This window comes from Zootoca vivipara, chromosome 7 (genome assembly GCF_963506605.1).
Source record: "Zootoca vivipara chromosome 7, rZooViv1.1, whole genome shotgun sequence".
NCBI lineage: Eukaryota > Metazoa > Chordata > Lepidosauria > Squamata > Lacertidae > Zootoca > Zootoca vivipara.
The window spans coordinates 75407804-75426435 of record NC_083282.1 but is presented as its reverse complement, the minus strand read 5'-3'; the positions used below and the strand labels follow the sequence as shown (position 1 = coordinate 75426435).

At 48.0% G+C, this 18632-nt stretch overlaps 1 protein-coding gene across 1 annotated transcript in view; it reads left to right on the top strand.

Moving 5' to 3' along the window:
• The first annotated feature begins 253 nt into the window (after positions 1-253).
• Positions 254-18632, top strand: part of LOC118089337 (thyrotropin-releasing hormone receptor-like) — a 31205-nt gene continuing 12826 nt past the window's right edge. The window contains exon 1 of the mRNA XM_035123916.2: positions 254-1063. Within this exon, the coding sequence (XP_034979807.2) occupies positions 254-1063 (810 nt within the window). The remainder of the gene's footprint in view (positions 1064-18632) is intronic.

Below are 18632 nucleotides of genomic sequence, written 5' to 3'. Positions count from 1 at the left end.
AGAAGTGTGGGAGAGAGGCTGAGATGTAATAGCTTGCCTAAGACTGCCCAATGAGCTCCAAGCTGAGCTGTAACCTGAACCCAAACTCCCAGTTGAATATCCCTCTCCTAACTATTAGACTCTGGTCTAACCAACTAACCTTCCCTTTTCTCCCACCCCCATTTCCGACTTAGGGTACCTGCTGAAGTTCCTCTTGGCTTGGGAGCCCTAATCAGGCTCAGTCACCATCAGCATCAAGGAAAACAACCCACCCATGGAGAACCAGTCTTGGGACTTATTTGGGGCTCCGGTGGGCAATGCCAGCACCAACCAGACTCTTCTGGACAAGATGCCCCAGCTGCCCCTGGAAGTGCAAGTGGTGACCATCTTGCTGGTGCTGCTGATTTGCGGGGTGGGCATCGCCGGCAACGTCATGGTGGTGCTGGTGGTCCTCCGCACCAAGCACATGGTGACCCCCACCAACTGCTACCTGGTGAGCTTGGCCGTGGCCGACCTGATTGTGCTGCTGGCCGCAGGGCTGCCCAACATCTCAGAGGTGGTGGCTTCCTGGGTGTACGGCTACGCCGGCTGCCTGTGCATCACCTACCTGCAGTATCTGGGCATCAACATATCGGCCTGCTCCATCACGGCCTTCACGGTGGAGCGCTACATCGCCATTTGCCACTCCATCAAGGCGCAGCTGCTCTGCACCGTGGCCCGGGCCAAGCGCATCATCGCCTGTGTGTGGCTGTTCACCTCCCTCTACTGCCTCATGTGGTTCTTCCTGGTGGACACGTCGCAAGTCCCGTTCGCAGACGGCATGCAGGTCAAGTGCGGCTACCGCGTCTCCAGGAACCTCTACATGCCCATCTACTTCTTGGACTTCACCATCTTCTACATCATCCCGCTGGGCTTGGCCACCGTCCTCTACGGCCTCATCGCCCGCATCCTCTTCACGAACCCACTGCCTGCCACCCCGCAGCACGCTGGCCAGCCGAGCAAACATGGCGGCTCTATCAGCGCCTCCAGCTCCATGAAACTCTCCTGCCGGGGGAACAAGGGGGCTCTCAGCTCCAGGAAACAGGTCTTTCTTTTTAATGCTCTTCAGGGGTGGTTGCAAATGGAAGAGGTGCATGGCAGGGAGGGTGGGGTGGGGGCAGCTGCACCCCAGGACCTCAGAATCATTGGTTGGTATCTGGTGCAGCACTAGGATTCCAACACTTCTCCAATGGAAATAGGGACATCTTATTCAATAATAATAATAATAATAATAATAATACCCCACCCATCTGACTGGGTTGCCCCAGCCACTCTGGACAGCTCCCAACATATATAAAAACATAATAAAATACTAAACATATAACTCCATGCCCTGCAACATTTCTCTGATAAAAATAGAACAGCCTAAGGAAAAGTCATAGGTCACGACAAACACACACACACACACACACACACACACACACACTAATGAACCTCCCTCCTCACCCCTTCCACAAACACATGTAAATGAGATATATGATGTTAATCAGCCGAAGGCTTGGTTATAGGGAAACATTTTTGTCTGGTGCCTAAATTTATATAATTCAGACAAGGCCCGTTCTTGTGCTGCCACGCTCTGGACCTCTTGTGGACGAGGGCTTGAACCCATGACTGTAGGGATTCCGAGATAAACAAGGATACCATGACTGATTTCCCGGGTTTTCTTTTGTTTGTTTTTTTAATATAAAAATGAGCAGTTCTCTAGATTTGATCCATTCAGTCTTGCTTCTTTTAGACCGTGGATGATTTTTCCTGGTTATAGCCTTCATTTACTCCAAAACAGTGTCATTATCTAAGGATGATTTATACTGCCTGCCTTAGGGAAGCTGGATGAAAAGGCCATTGAGATGACATTACTGTTCCAGTTAACCATGGCCAAACAGGTCATTTTCTGGTTTAAAAACTGAACAAGTTTCGGAAGCTGCCTTATATTGGTCTCCCTGGCAGCGGCTCTCGAGGGTTTCAGGCAGGTGCCTCTTCCAGCGCTACCTGAAGTTGCTGAGGATTACACCTGGCAGTTCTTGCACAGAAAGCCGATTCTCTACCAGTGAACTACACCTCTTCCCCTTCACTAGGAAAAAAGCCCCATTGAGCACAATGGGATTTTCCTTCTGAGTAAGCAGCTATAGGAGGACCCTATGAAGATGCAGACCTCTGCTCACTTCCATTGTCAGTCATTTAAATATAATTAAGGGCTTGATCTGAGCCCTGGACTCCATTGAAATGGCAGGGTTCAACTCTGAAAGTGCATTTAGAAAGCTAGAGTTTTAAAACTGTATTGTTTGTTTGTTTGTTGTGTTTATTGGTCCCCCCCATGAAAACTTTTCCAAAACGACTCACAAAGGTCAAAAACATAAATGACCTAGTATATAAAAATAGAACAAAATGAATGCCTAAAAATGGATCCATAATATATATAAAATGGCAGGCCAGGCACTGCCTACCTGGCTAAAAGATAGCCTCTGAAACATGTGCAAACCTTGTAGGGGTGGTGATTGGTGGTGGTGGTGGGGTCTCCTAAATAGTAATAAAATAGTAAAAGATTGTATTTATATAGCACTTCCTGTTAAAATGACAGGATTCTTAAACAGATAGGAAGTAATAATAATAGGGATATAATTTGTGAGATACTTTTATCCTTGCGACATCTCTGCAAAGTTTTATCTTAGTTATCATGGTTGCAATACCCTCCCTCTAAAGTAGGTTATTGCTGCTATTATTATTATTACCATCCCATGTCGCAGATTGTGGAGTTTGAGGAAGAAATTGAGTCTTCTCTAGGCCTCCTCATGAGCAGAAGTGGAATTCCTAGCTTGTATCTGCTCTTCTAAACTAGTAAGCCTCTGCTAGGTTAAAATTACTCGCTCGGTAGCCTTGGGCCAGTCATTTTTGGTTAGCCTACCCTACCTTACAAGATTGTTGTGATGAGGGGTGTGGGAGAGAGACCACATGCACTGTCCTTAAGTTCATGGCTAAAACGTGTTGCCCTGCAACAAAATGTTGTTGTGCGCAGTGCTTCTGCGCAAGATTCCAGTCATTGTACCCACCCCAATCAGAACCCCGCTAAGACTGAATGCGTTGCAGGCAGGTACTTCAATCAAAAAGGACATGGATTTTCTGCAGCTCATCATGATCAAAGTGGTGCTTTCCTCAAAAGAAAAAGAAGAAGGAAGAGAATTGGGTGTGTGTGTGTGTGTGAGCAACGGCAATTATTGTTGGCGTGTAATTGCTAATTATGTACCTGATTAGGAGAGTGTTAGATTACACATTGCTCACCAGAGTGGCTCTCCCCAAACTGAGATCATGTTTAATTAACTCCTCTAATTTGGGATCATTGCTAATGCATGAAAAAATAAATAAATAACCAAGAGGGACAGCAGAAGAGCTTGATTTTCAGAGGGCTTTTCTAGATGATCAGCCGGTTATCTGCTGGTTAACTCTCTTTCTCAAGAATATACTGCTGTTATCACATTGTCTGTTTTCAAGGCTATTTTCTTCACTGCCTCTACAGCAGGAACTTGCCACACCCATACTATACCGTACATTTAAAGCACATTTATAGCACTTCAACAGTCATAGCTTCCCCGAAGGAAACATGGCAAATGTTAGATTACCCCTCACAGAGCTGCAAATTCCAGAATCCTTACCAAACTATGGTTCCTAGGAATCTTCAGGGGAAGCCGTGTGCTTTATATGTATGATGTGGACATGGCGTTGACATTTTATCCGTCCGTGATTCTAGAACTTGTTTTCGAAGGCAGCATGATCTGTGAGCCTTATTATTGTGCGTCTCTGACCAGGTTGTGGATTCTTGGTGATTTTAAAAGATGGAAAGCTGGAGTGGAGCAGGTGGTTTTGCTGGGAATGGCCAGTTCAGGCCTACGACCTAAATAGTGTTTTAGTGTTGTTCCCTCCTGCAAGCGCAGGAGTGTCTTGCAAAGGTTGAAATATAGTTGGGATAATAATAATAATAATAATTTATTATTTATACCCCGCCCATCTGGCCGGGTTCCCCCAGCCACTCTGGGCGGCTTCCAAAAAAACAGAAATTCTAAAATACAGAATGACCACATTATAGATAGACATTTGTGCAGGAAGCCCCTAAAAACGAAAGTGGCGTACTAGTAATACTAGTCTATACTTTTCACTTGCAGGTGCCCAACTGAATCTCTGAATGGTCATAATGGCAGTTTTTAGCCAGTAGGGGGAAGCCTCCCACTTTCTCTTAGCATCTTTGTCCTGGTTCTATATTCCTCAAATTATCTCCCACCCCAAATTACCAATTGTAAAGGGCAGCTTGGCAAAACAAAAATGTGTTTTGTATAGCAAAAAGTAATTTTTTATGCCATAAACTAAAACTACGTCTGAGTTTTCTGTCCTTTGGGCTGCAGTCCGTAAGACCCATGATTAAGGCAATGTTCATTTTGCTACAGTTGAGTTGGAAATACAGTACCTGGTGGATTTAAATTGCCCCATGCAGGGTTCTTCTTTAAGGGGTCTGTAAATTACCTTTTTTTAAAAAAAATGGAAGCTGCAAACAGAACATTTGTTGCAGATTTAAAACGATGGGATTTTATTTTAGATTTAACTGCAGCTGCACTGCCTGAAATGGCACTGTTGGTGATCATATTATGATACATTAGAGCCGCAGAGAGCATTCCACTCGCTGCTGACAGTGGCAACACACACAAAATGTACAAAGGCACGAAGGCAGCCTTTGGACCAGCAGTCAGGAAAACTGCACCACTGAAAACCTTGCCTGGAGAGATCATCCCAGACCACAGCAAGCAGATGAAGTGAGCAGCAGAGCACCATCAAGATCTGTAATTGTGGGAAAACATGGTCACTGTTGACAGTGTTCAGACTCTGCCTGTCTTGGAAGAGCTGGATGTCCCTCCGTCCCTTGAGGAGCAGAAGAAGGCCATCGAATCCCAGGCATGGGCTGAAGCCCCAGGACAGGACAGAACCCCAATAGAAGGGCTGAAAGCCAGCCTCAACTCCTCCCTCCTGATGCTCATCCATGGCCTTCTCTTGCAGTGTTGAGAAACGGGATCCGTGCCAAAAGACATGGGTGACTCCAGCCTTGTGAACCTCTACAAGAAAAATGGTGACCGTCCTGACTGGAATTTCCCTGCTGAGTACTGTGGGGAAGGCCTTCGTTCATGTAGTTCTCAACAGATTATGGTCACTCACCGGCAGGGTATATTCTGAGTAACAATGCGGCATTAGATATTAGAGGCAAACAGACAACGTGGTTTTCTCACTGCGCCAGCTGCAGGAGAGATGCTGAGAGCAGAGATGCCCCTTGTTCATTGCCTTCATAGACCTGATGAAGGCCTTGGACCTTGCCAGCTGAAAATGACTCTTCACACTGCCCAACAAGATAGGATGTGCAGAAAATGGTTGTGTCCTTCCATGAGAACATGCACAGCACAGTCCAGTATGACCAGAGGAGAAATGACTGATGGGAGGAGTGCAGAACGAAGAAATGCCATGGTACACCTGCAATGCCTTCATCTGCTTCAACATGTCTCTCCCTTATATACAGCCACGGCAGGTGTTCCACTGGTTTGACTTCCCCCCTGAAGGTGCACTCTTGCATTGTCTCCCGAGACAGACAGATGCCAACCAATCAGGACTGGGGAGACATGTGGCCCTCCAGATGTTGTTGGACTACAATTCCCATAATCCCAGACCACTGGCCATGGTGGCTGTGGCTGATGGCCATTGCGGTCCACCAACATCTGGTGTTCACAAGTTCCTTCTTCCTTGTTATGAATCTTCATTGTACTCATTTGATGGAGGAAATGTGTTCGATTCCCCAAACTGGTGGTCTGCAGATGTTTTGGGCTGCACCTCCTCAAACAGCACAGCTGGTGGAGTCCAAAACATCTGAAGGGCTCCATGTTGGGGAGAGCTATCCTAGATCTTCTAAAATATCTGGTATGCAGTCTGAATAAGGCCTCTTGCTTTGGAATCTGAGCAAGCACTGCGTTAAGATGGCTGCTTGGGGGCTGTTGAGGAGTTTGATGTCAGACAGCCTGCCTCCTGGGGTTCATATTCTGTGAGCTTTTTGTTTTTTCTTGGAGCCAACAAGATAGAGGGCAAGAAGCAGAAGTGAGCTGTACTCCTGGCAGTCAGTGGAGCCTAGCCAGTTGCCGTTATAAAATCCTTCGCTGCCCTTGTGGGATTGGAAAACCTATCGCCAGTAGTCACTGTTTTGAGTTTTCTGCCTCACAGACGAAATCAACAGCCTATCAAGGGGATTACTACTTAATACCACAGAGCTTGGACATCTCTCTCAACATGTCAATTTGGGGGATTTCCTCGTTGACATGTGGTTTGATTGCCATGATGCATGAGGCATTTGTTATGAAGCCCTCCAGTGGCACATCTTGCTCAAGCCAAATTTAATGACAAGAAAAAGTCCCCAGCTAGACTTTGTTCAGTTGGCTAACACACACAAGTAAAGATGTTAGATGCTGTTTGTGCCTCAGGTCCCGGCCTGATTGTTGGCTTGCGGTAAGTGAGATGCAAGCAAATGTCTTAGATTGCTAGCACCAAGGGAATCCAGTTCATAAGGAAAACACAGACTCAAGGGCAAAATCAATCTCTCCTTATTGAAAAAGTGAAATGGGAACTTTCAACCTGGAAGCAACGAGCAGGAAAACACCTTTCAATTCAGGTTAAGCTTCAGCGCCCTGGTCTAGACAGGCAGAACCATCTGTTCAAGTAGGCTGCACTGAACAAAGACCACTTGAAGGAAACCTTCCTTCATTGCTACTTCCCTGGAGAGGCAAACCTATCGAAGGCTGAAGAATGAGGTTTAGCAGCCCGGATATTAAGGTAAATGGTATTGTTCCATAAAGTACATTTTTTCAAGGAGTTACATCACAGAGACACCCAAACATATTTCACAAAGATTGCAGTTTCTTTAGTTTAGACTGCAGGCATCCCCAAACTTCGGCCCTCCAGATGTTTTGGACTACAATTCCCATCTTCCCCGGTCACTGGTCCTGTTAGCTAGGGATCATGGGAGTTGTAGGCCAAAACATCTGGAGGGCCGCAGTTTGGTGATGCCTGGTTTAGAGCCTAAAAACAATATATTTAGATAACTGAAAGTCCACTGAGAACAGAGAAAGGCCCTCAACATGATATAATATACGGTACTCTAGCTGTTGTTAGACTCCAACTCCCAACAGCCTTTACCGTCATAGCCAGGGGCCAGGGATGATGGGATTTGTAGTCCACTAGTGTCTGGAGGGGGCTACATTGGTTACACCTCATATAGTTAATCTAATTCAAGGAGACAGAAGGGTTCTGTTTCTTAGAATTGCACAGTACAACCCTATGCACATCCAGTCTGCGTTTCCAATACTTTGTTCATTAGGCAATTCCCTGGACACTTGTGGGTTGTTGTTGTTGTTGTTGTTGTTGTTTTACGTAAATCAGACGGTGTTTGACTCTGAAGACAAATTGGTTAGATCACATTACATTTATTGGAGAGTAGTTCACGCAGGAGAACAGAGACAGATGCATTGATCAGATTCAGAATTAGGGAACTTAATATTGCTTTATGCCTTTACTTCCATAAAAAAAAAAACACCAATACTTTTGATCAAAGCACTCAGGGGTGCATGAGTAACCTGAATACACATACACCCTTAGGTATCACTCTTTTATTAGCCATGCCTGATTTACTTGTTTTCCTCTAGCTTAATTTTGAAAATCATAGACAGCACGTACAATGTTTTAGGTTGTGTGGCAATTCACGCGAACTCCCCGGAAGGAATAAAGACACAGGACACATAGCTCAAGGTTAATGGGTCGAATTGGCCACAACTTTATTGATTACGGAAGAAGAGAGGTATTGGCATAGGCATTGGATCTAACCGACTATATCTGACTCCAGCCCGCTCTGCTGGCAGTCTGTGAAGGGTTAACCACCATTGGATGGGTCCTGCGATGCACATCAACTAGGTACCCATCCTGGGGCCACCATTCGGGGACGTGCCCTCAGGCCCTCACCTTCCACGGTTTCGGACTTGGCAACGCCCCTTGGACTCCTTAAGGGAGTACCCCTCTGCATTTTGGGGAGGTGATGGCAGCAACCTCCCCACCACATCTGTACCTTCAAGAGCCAATCCAATGCCTACCGCCAAACCAAGTTGTGACGATTACCCCGAGGTAGGCGAAAACCACCTGGCCAGAGCCAATTTGCCAGGTGGGAAAATTCCTACCAGGCCCCGAATACGGCGACCAACCGAAGTCCGGAGGCAACGTCAAAGCCGGAAAAAACCCTGCCTGAACGGGGGAGGTGGGTGGGCGAAAAGGTAAGGTGGGTCCGAACTGGAAGAGGACGAGCTCCCGCCGCGGCTCACCTATATAGGCGAGCTCCGCCCTCCAGGTGCGCCCCGATTGGACGCACCGCGGCGGGTGGCTGACCAATGGGCTGGGGGGAATGCTAGCCATTCCCCCCCTGCGTGAAGTCCGCGTTCAGCCCACAACCCCTCCTCCCTGTGAGCCGGGAAGAGGCTTTGTGTGGCAATTCACGCGAACTCCCCGGAAGGAATAAAGACACAGGACACATAGCTCAAGGTTAATGGGTCGAATTGGCCACAACTTTATTGATTACGGAAGAAGAGAGGTATTGGCATAGGCATTGGATCTAACCGACTATATCTGACTCCAGCCCGCTCTGCTGGCAGTCTGTGAAGGGTTAACCACCATTGGATGGGTCCTGCGATGCACATCAACTAGGTACCCATCCTGGGGCCACCATTCGGGGACGTGCCCTCAGGCCCTCACCTTCCACGGTTTCGGACTTGGCAACGCCCCTTGGACTCCTTAAGGGAGTACCCCTCCGCATTTTGGGGAGGTGATGGCAGCAACCTCCCCACCACATCTGTACCTTCAAGAGCCAATCCAATGCCTACCGCCAATCGGGCCCGAAAGGGCTCGCCGCCAATACCTCTACCTCCGCAACCAATACCTAAGAGCCACCAGGACATCAGCCAGCCAGACGTCATTGCCATCATCCGAAAGATGCACACCATCATTGCGGTAAAAGCGTTCTTCTCTGAAGGTTATAGCGGGGTGTGATATCACAAGTCCATTCAAGGCCAGGACCTTTTTGGCCACTGCCAAATCCAAAAACTTTCTAGCTTTGTTCACTGCGGCCGGTGAAACGCAATCGCGCCAAATGCGCCTCTCGAGCAGCGAAGACCAAAAGATGGTCAAGGACGGGCAAGCCACCAGCAGTTCGTCAATGTCCCGAAATATATTCCATTTTAAATCTTGGCCTTTGCGATACGCCAGATCGTTCTCACCAAGTTGCACCACCAAGACGTCAGGGGGACCATACAAGGCAATCTTGGCCTTCACAGCTGGCAGGAATTCGGACCAGCGCATGCCCCGTCTAGTAATCCAAGTAATTCTGACACGGCGTGGCAGCCCGAGATTAGGACCCAAGTTCCGGTCGCAAGCGCGTGCGCGGGCCCAGTGCATGATGCTATGACCCACCATCCAAATCTTAATTAGCATTCCTGAAAGCAAAGCAGAAGAAAAACACTAAGCACGACCGCCACGTGAGGCAGGGGGGGGATATTACTTCGGGGGGCGTAGGTATCCCTTGTATGCTTTGGACTTCCACCGGCCCATATCCTTAATTCTTTCAGCTGACAACCCCATGTGCACTGCAGTAGTAGCTGCACCTATTCGAAAGGAATGGGCAGCAAATTCCGAGGGAGGTAGGCCACAAATCGAAATTGCCTTGCGCATGACGCGCGTGAACTGGTGGCGCGTTAAGGGGGAACCATCTGCGTGAATTAATAGGGGGCCAGGCGAGGGGGGCCTTAGATGGAGGAAGCGCCTGGTATCCTTCACTGGGCATGGACCACTCTGCCCCGTAGCGGGTAACCGCATTAGGGCACCCTTCCCCTGCTGGTCAGTCTTGGATTGGCGAATGGAGACTACCAATTCATTGCTGGACAGTGACACGTCGGTTAACAGAATGCCCCTACTAGACTTGCCAGAAGGGCATTCACAAACTACTTCGCCAACCCTGAGGGCGCCGAAGAAGGCTATTGAAAAGGCTGCGGAGAATAGTCTAGCCTCATACTTGGACCAACAAAGACCCCTGAGAATTTTGTGGATTTGCATCAAAATATCGAAGGTTATTGGCTTGCGATAATCCCTACGCGGAGGCTGAAGCCTGCGCCAACCCTCTAGGGCCTTTCGTACTAAGAAATCTGAGCAAGGGTCAATAGAATAGCAGAGCTTGCTAAAGAAGGAAAGGGCGGCAGTTTGAATTTGAAGGGTCCTTGCTGCCCTGCCCAAACGCCTAAGGTTTGTTAGATACATCAGAACTTCGTGCTTATTGGGAGGATGATTAATCGCCGACCCCAATGTTTTATTTCTATAACTCCTAAAGTCAGACCAAGCTTTTTTGTAGGTGTTAAGAGTGGAGGGGGCAACCGACGCCAATACTCCCTCTAAGACATCTCGTTCCCAAGATTCCAAAGGTGTTCCGGGAAAGTCTCCGGCAACTCCTGAGCCTCTGGCGCTAGAGAGCGGAAACGGTCCATCTGGAAACGAGACAAAGCGTCCGCGATATCGTTATTAACACCTGGTACAAATTTGGATGAAAAATAAATGTTCAATTTCAGACATAGAAGGACAAAGGCACGCAGTAAGGTAGTGACCCTGGGAGAGCGGGAGGATTGCCTGGAAAGTACGCCCACGAGAGCCTGGTTATCAGTCCAAAAGCATACACGGTGATTCCTGAACTCCTCTGCCCATAAGTGCACGGCTACGACTATTGGAAAGAATTCTAAGAAGGTTAGATCGCGGGTAATAGGCTTATTCTGCCAATCGGGTGGCCACCGTTGAGCACACCAACGACCCCGAAAATAAACCCCAAACCCAAGGGAGCCGGCCGCGTCCGATTGAACCTGGAAATCCACCTGGAGTTTCAAATTGTCCTGCCAAAGAGACACCCCGTTAAAATTCTCAAGGAATTCCAACCATACTTCCATGTCTGACTTGACCCCCTTATTAAGGCGCACCCTGTGGTGAGGTTTTTTGAGGCCTGCAGATAATCTGGCCAATCTAGCACAGAAGGGGCGCCCGGGGGATACCACCCGGCAAGCAAAGTTAAGATGGCCCAGAAGAGACTGGATCTGTTTAAGGGTCACTTTTTTAAGGGGTAGCAACTCGGAGATAGTCTGCTTTAGGGCTGTTAACTTTTCTTTTGGTAACCGTGAAGTCTGCGCGACTGTGTCCAGTTCAATCCCAGGTATGTTATAGTAGACACAGGTCCCTCCGTCTTTTCCACTGCCAAAGGTACTCCCAAATGGGCCGTTAAAGAGGCAAAGGCTTCTAGAAGGTAAGCACAATCTTGGTTATCAGCTCTCCCACAGAAAAGAAAGTCATCCAGGTAATGTGTGACACCCTCCAAACCTGTTTTGAAGCGTAGGGCCCAATCCAGGAAGGTGCTAAAGGCCTCGAACGCGGAACACGCCACGGAACAACCCATGGGCATGGCCTTGTCCACAAAGTACGCCCCTTCAAATTTAAAACCCAGCCACCTGTAATCCTGAGGATGTACCGGGAGAAGGCGGAAGGCCGATTCTATGTCACATTTTGCCAAAAGGGCACCCTTGCCAAACCTTCTAATAAGTTTAATAGCCTGGTCAAAAGAGGCGTACTTGACGGAGCACAGCTCCTGGGGAATGCCGTCATTGACTGAAAAACCTTTAGGATGAGAAAGATTGTGGATAAGTCTAAATTCTCCAGGGCTCTTTTTAGGGACGACGCCCAACGGTGAGATGTGCAGATTTGACAAAGGGGGTGTGCTGAATGGGCCGGCGACCCTTCCTGCGGAAATCTCCTTAGAAATCTTTTTTCTAGCAACCTCAGGCATTTCCCTAACCGATTTTTGATTAGGCGGTTCGCCTGACAGGGGGGGAGTAGTAACAGGGATTCTGAAACCTGAGGAAAAACCTTCCCATAGATAATTGGACGCCGTGCAATTAGGATAAAGTTGTAGCATAGATCTTAAGGGGCCCAGTTTAATCGGGGAGTAAGCCAAAGCCAAAGACAAATTAGTAGCGGTTACCTGGTGCGCCCTGGCCGGCTGATGATCCGCCCCTTGTCCCGTGCTGAAAGTTACCACGCCTTCCCCGAAAGGACTGCCTGCCCTTGAAGCAGGCCGTGGCAGGATGTGAACCCTGGCATTTTTCGCATTCGTGACTATATTTGCAATAAGCCCTGCTGCAGGTGCCTTTGTTATATTCCCAACACACAAGGCGTCGGGTAGACTTTTTAAACTCCGTCTTTGCTGATCGAAATGACTCTGGCTGTTTCTTTTCGATGTAAGGGCCCACATGCTCGCCCCAGAAATTCTGGTCCCTCAAATCCCACCTAGTGCTGGACAACAAGGAGGCATTTCTACGAAAATCCTCGTCGTACAGCAATGCAGGACCCTCACCTGCTAGGGCATAAGCTTTTCTAACATGGGCCATGTAGGCCAGGAGGTGCATTGCCCTCTTGGGATAGCAGGCCACAATGGTGCCCATATAGACTTGAAAACCGTCCAACCAGTTTTCGAAGGTCCGCTCGGCCCTAGGCTCCCTGTATTTTCGTTTGCCGTAGTTATTTTTCTTTTCCCCTTTTCCCTTCAACTTAGCTGGGGGAAGGAGAGTAAATATGTCCACATAATCCCCATTAAGGATCCTGTTCCGCTTTTTGTTGGACAGGTGATTTCCCAAAATAAAATCTGACGACTCGAATGTGGACTTCTTTATCTCCGGTACTAACGCCCCATCCTTCCACTCCAGCGTGCCATTGAAAGTCTTACGGTGCGAGTTGGCACGCCGCTCGTGCGCCCAAACTGGCAGGCCCACAAGATCCTCACCCTCGCCCCAGTAACCCTCTAAGGTGGGGTCCTCATCGTCCGAACTAGAAGAAGAAGTACCTGAGTCATCGTGCGGGTCTGTATGCTTGGTCTTCTTGGTCTTCTTTTTGCTGGTTTTCTGCGGCGCTTCCTTCTCCGATTTGTCGTGCTTCCCAGTATTCTTCTTGGAATTCGTGAGTGGCTCAGGATCCTGGTTCTCGCCATCGGAAGTGGTGTTTGAAGACAAACTCCTTGACCTAGACTGAGAACTTTGGGAAAGGTTACGCAAACAAGTGGGGGTGCCTAAGGATAACTGGGAAGCCGAATTATTACCACTCGGCGTAGATGTCCCGATGCCCACTGGATCAGAGGATGTAGTGGCCGCAGCAGAAACTGATTGGGATCTGGTTCCAATGCGGCGGGCTTCAGCCGTGCTTGAGGAAGCAGAAGTCCCTGGGCGGGCATCGTCCTCCCTTGGGGTGTCAGGGACCACATTCTGAGACCCCTCAGCGGGAGGCTCCTGTATAGGAACCCCTGGTCTCGATACCTGTTGGAAAAAATTCTGGATGCCTGAGAAAAGATTAGCTATTGCCTCTGGGGAAACGGAGATAGTAGTGAATGTAGGTGCACTGGCAGCAGCAACAGCCGTTGCGGTGCGCTTCCTTGCGGGTGCGGCTGCGGAATCAGCCTGCTTACGCTTAGGGGCCATAACACCTAGTTATAGTGAATTACAAAGTATAGTAACGTATGACTTAAGGGAAGGAACCGAGATACCCCCACCGATGAATGAACTGGAGACAGTAGAATCAGCGTCCCAAGGCTTCTGATCGACAAGGACCACTAAGGCACTCGTAGAATGATGGTACAAACTGGCTGCCTAACCGGTGGGGGAGTAGCAAAGCAACCCGAGAGCCTAAGTTGCTAGGGCCAGCCAATTGGCTAAAAGGCAGGACCCTTAGTATCAAGAATTAACAATCTAGCAATTCGATAGCAAAGGCCAACCAGCAAGTACAACTGCGTTAATGCAACTATCTATTTATCGAACCGAGTTGCTAGTGCCAGCAGATTGGCTAAAGATCGAGCCCTTAGTAACAAGAACTAAGCAATCAAGCAGTTTGATAGAAAAACCTACCAGCAAATATACCTGCGTTAATGTATCTATCTATGAATCAGTCAGAGTTTGCTAACTGCTATGCAAAATAAAACGTCCTGCTGACTAACTTAGAAAGGAAGAAAAAACAAACAAAACAAAACTGGCTTGAAGCCCTGATGGTCAGGAGAAACAGCAGTGCTAGGCTAAAGAGTTCCTCTGATGGACTAATGAGGCCACTAAGGCAACCTATAAAGGGCCTTTCCTAGCACTGTAACAGACCGATTAGATCTGGAGCGAAAATAATTATGACCCTAGCTGAGGGTCTAAATTGACCAAATTAAATTGGTTCTCCTTCGGGAGTGAGGCCAATCACCGCAAGGGCAAAATGAGCTCCAGAAGCCCCCCGCCCAGCCCGGTACCGCAGCTACCCCTGTTGATATCCCTTCTAGGCTAATGGGGAGGAGCGGTTGCGTGGGGCTCGCTAAAAGTGGCTTGCAAGCGGCAAAGTACAGGCTAATGGGGGGAGCGGTAGCGTGGGGCTCGCTAAAAGTGGCTTGCAAGCGGCAAAGTACAGGCTAATGGGGGGGAGCGGTAGCGTGGGGCTCGCTGAAAGTGGCTTGCAAGCGGCAAAGTACAGGCCCAAGAAGGAGGAGCGTATGCCGGGATTAAAATTCTAGACCTCCTCAAAATGGCCGCCGAACAAAGCACTTGGCCCCACACAAAATGGCGGCCCGGGAAGGGCGCGGGACACACTCAAAATGGCCGCTGGACGCGCACGTGGCCACCCTCAAGATGGCCGCGGGACAGACTCACGTGGCCGCCCTCAGTATGGCGATCGGCCCTAGCGCAGCCGCAGTGGCGCAGACTTGCGATGCGCGTCGCTATGGCAACCCCAAGAAAACAAACACTGCCCAACGAACCCCACGTGCGATCTGGCCACAGCGGAGCAGCCGTAGTAGGCAAACCGCGGGCAAAAGACCGCTGATAACCGAGTAGCCTGCAAGCCCGCTAACACTTAAAAAGAACTTAAAATAGCACGTTACCGAGTCCGCGAGGCTCCGGAGAGGAAACACTGCGGCGGAGAGGTGCTAGCCGCGCCCCGGGTCCTTGGTGACGAACGCTGCAAAGGACGCTATGAACGCCCCCGGCGCCACGATCCGAGGCAGGAAATTCTGTGACCCGATCCCCCGACCGGAGGCGAGGTACCCCAGGAACCCGGTCCCAGGCGTGCCGGCCCTGCGCGCGGACGGTTCCCGCAGCGGGGCTGTAGCCGACCCCCACCGTGGAATCTCCTGGGTCAAGGGGGGCGAAGTAGTAAGATGCGGGTCCCACGAGGAATGGCACAGCCGAGAGCGGCGGTAGGTAGCAAGGTCGGCGCAGCGCGGGGCGCGGGTCGCCGCAGCGCGAGGAGCTAGCCGGTAGCAGGAGCTACGCGGTAGCAGGGTCCGAGCGACGCGGGTCGTAGTAGCGCAAGAAGCCCGATGCTAAAAGAAAGGAAGGTGGCGTTTAAAAACACCGTTGTGTGATTTCAGCTAGTAGCGAGAAGGACTGCAGCGAAGTCTGCAGCGATCGACGATGCGACGAGCGGAGACGAAAAGGTAAGGTGGGTCCGAACTGGAAGAGGACGAGCTCCCGCCGTGGCTCACCTATATAGGCGAGCTCCGCCCTCCAGGTGCGCCCCGATTGGACGCACCGCGGCGGGTGGCTGACCAATGGGCTGGGGGGAATGCTAGCCATTCCCCCCCTGCGTGAAGTCCGCGTTCAGCCCACAACCCCTCCTCCCTGTGAGCCGGGAAGAGGCTTAACTGTTAAAACTTGAGAATAGTAATATTATTTGCCATTTGAAAATCATGTTACTATTTTCAGGTCATATTAAATTGCAAGAGAAAACATTGCGGGGGGGGAATAAAAATAACAGCACAAACTATAAGACTGAAATAAGAAGGTGCAAAACATTGCTGAATAAATAAAGCATAGTTACAGGTAGGTAGCCGTGTTGGTCTGAGTCGAAACAAAATAAAAAAATTCCTTCAGTAGCACCTTAAAGACCAACTAAGTTTTTATTAACCTGTGTGTATCTGAAGAAGTGTGCATGCACACGAAAGCTCATACCAAAATAAAAACTTAGTTGGTCTTTAAGGTGCTACTGAAGGATTTTTTTTATTTAAATAAAGCATGTTTCAATAAGCCTTTCTTTACTGATGAATTTAACAAGGAGAGATGCAAATGTAAGCTCTCCTCAATTTTGTTTGTGTTTATGATAAGACTGTCTTTTTCCTTTATGTTACTTTTGAGTCCAAGGCAATGAAAATGTACATTCTCAGTATTATTATTGTTGTTGTTGTTGTTGTTGTTAGTTACCTGCCCTTCAACCTAAGGTCCCAGTGGGAGTTGCAGCAATTAAAACACAATGTTAGAAACACTGTAAAGCAACTTGCAATTATTGTTGTTGTTGTTGCTATTATTAAGAAAAGAGAACAGATCACTATTCTGTATGCATGTGATACACTCATTCTGCTAGGTCAGCCACTTATGCACAGATTTACATGGCATTATTAATCTGTTAATTTATGCCTTTGCAAATTTAGAAATATTTATTGTCATTAAGATAGAAATACAGCACATTTTGCCATATTATTTACTTATTTATTTACTTATTTATTAATTACATTTATGTCCTGGCTTTCCTCCAAGGAGCTCAATGTGATGTACGTAACTTCTCCCCATTCTATTCCCACAACAACCCTGTGAGATAGGTTGAGAGGCAGTATGGTCAATGGTCGCCCAGTGAGCTTCATGGCCGAATAGGGATTTGAACCCTGGTCCAGCACTCTAACCACTACAGCACACTGGGAATTGGTAGCCCCTGTGCCCGATCAGTCTCTTGTCTGTGTACTAACTGCTGGTAGCAACTTCAAGCCCCCCTGCTCTCTCCCTTCTTAGGACCCTTGATCCTTGAATCAGACTTGGATTGGACACCCCTTTAAATAAAGGATTGTCTTCTACAGTCCTTGAAATACTGTTTTATGTGAAGTAGGAGACCTGGAAAGCCTCATGCCTATTTTAATGAGTGACATTCTTGCATAAAGAAGAGATTTGAGGACATACTCATTTTCTAGAGGAAATTGCCATTAAAACACTCTCGTCCAGACCTTTCCTGAGCTGTAGGAATCCCCAGAGCCTTCGTATTATTCTTCCCCGACAAAACTGTAATGGTCAAATTTGCATTTGGTTCTTGTGAAAATGAGAACAACTTGTACGAAGAACAGAAGTGGGATCAATAACCCTTCCAAAAATTCTGAAATTAAGCACTGCAGTTTCAAGAGCTTCTCAAGTATCCAGGACTGAGCAAGAGGGAAATTTGTGTCCATTTGAATGGGCAGCAGCAGCGCTAGTAACCACATCAGATTACATTAGAAGAAGAAAATACTGCCCTGAAGGAATGGTCAACTATGCGAATAAAATACTATCTTCAAGAAACACAGTGATCAGAGAATTCTAGGTACATATCACTTAACACATAGAAAAAAGGGGTGTTATTTATTTTGTTGTTGTTGTTATGTTATGTATTTTGTATTTTTACCCTGTAATCTTAACATACGGTGTGATATTAAGATAATAACAATGATAATTGTGGGATCATTAGCTATAATGAAGAACTCTGATGCAAAGGTTTTTAAGAGTGGTTGAGTGGTAAAAGCTGATGATATAATTATGACTCATCTTTTCTTATTAACAGTGTACTTTTGATAGTCCCTGTTCTATCAGCAATCATCAAGATGCTTTTAGAAAAAAATCAAAATCAAATCTTTGGCAATCCCACCTGCCATTGCACCAAGTGTGTTTTGACTATATGCAATTTTGGCTTTGTGCACTGTGCCTGGAACGTAACCCCCTTGTAAGTTGGGGGTCGCCTATTTTGAACACGGAATGTCGCTTTCCAAGCTGGACGGGTCTTGGGAAATCACTCGTAAGGAGCAGAATATTCCTTTCTCCTCCATTCTGTGGCTCGAGAAAAGGTTTAATGCATTTATTGACTTCCTTTGAGGCTGATAACTCCTCCCTCCTCCAGTGCGATTAAAGATTTAAGATGTGCCCCCTGTCTGCCCTTCTCCAGTAGAGGATTTTGCAGGGCTCATTAAGGCAGCTAAGGCCAGCCTGCTTTCTGTTGCTCCTTTCTTTCTTAAAACCGCCCAAAGGTCTGCCGAAAATCGAGTGAAAATGTCATAGGAAACCCTTCGTTTTCCAGAAGCTGGACCATCGTTCTTGCTATTTGATGTTTCACTGTGTGGGAGTCTTTAGCTGCGGAAGGGCAAGCCAGTAATTGTGGTCGTGAATGATGAGGTAGTGGAAAGCCATCTCTCCCTCCCAAAATACCAAATACCAGACAGAGCTTGTTTACTGACACCTCAACCAAAAGACCTGCAAAAACAAAGCAATTACAGAAGAGGGGAATTGCGCAGCTCCACAGCTGGTGCCGTGTACCGCCATGATGGCATAAATAATGCTAGGTGAGCTCCCAGCATAAACTAGAGCCACAGGGCCAGGAATTCCAAACCCTTTATCTATTGGGGTCACCAATGTGATGCCCACGGGCGTCAGTGTGCTCACCACTACATCACCCAC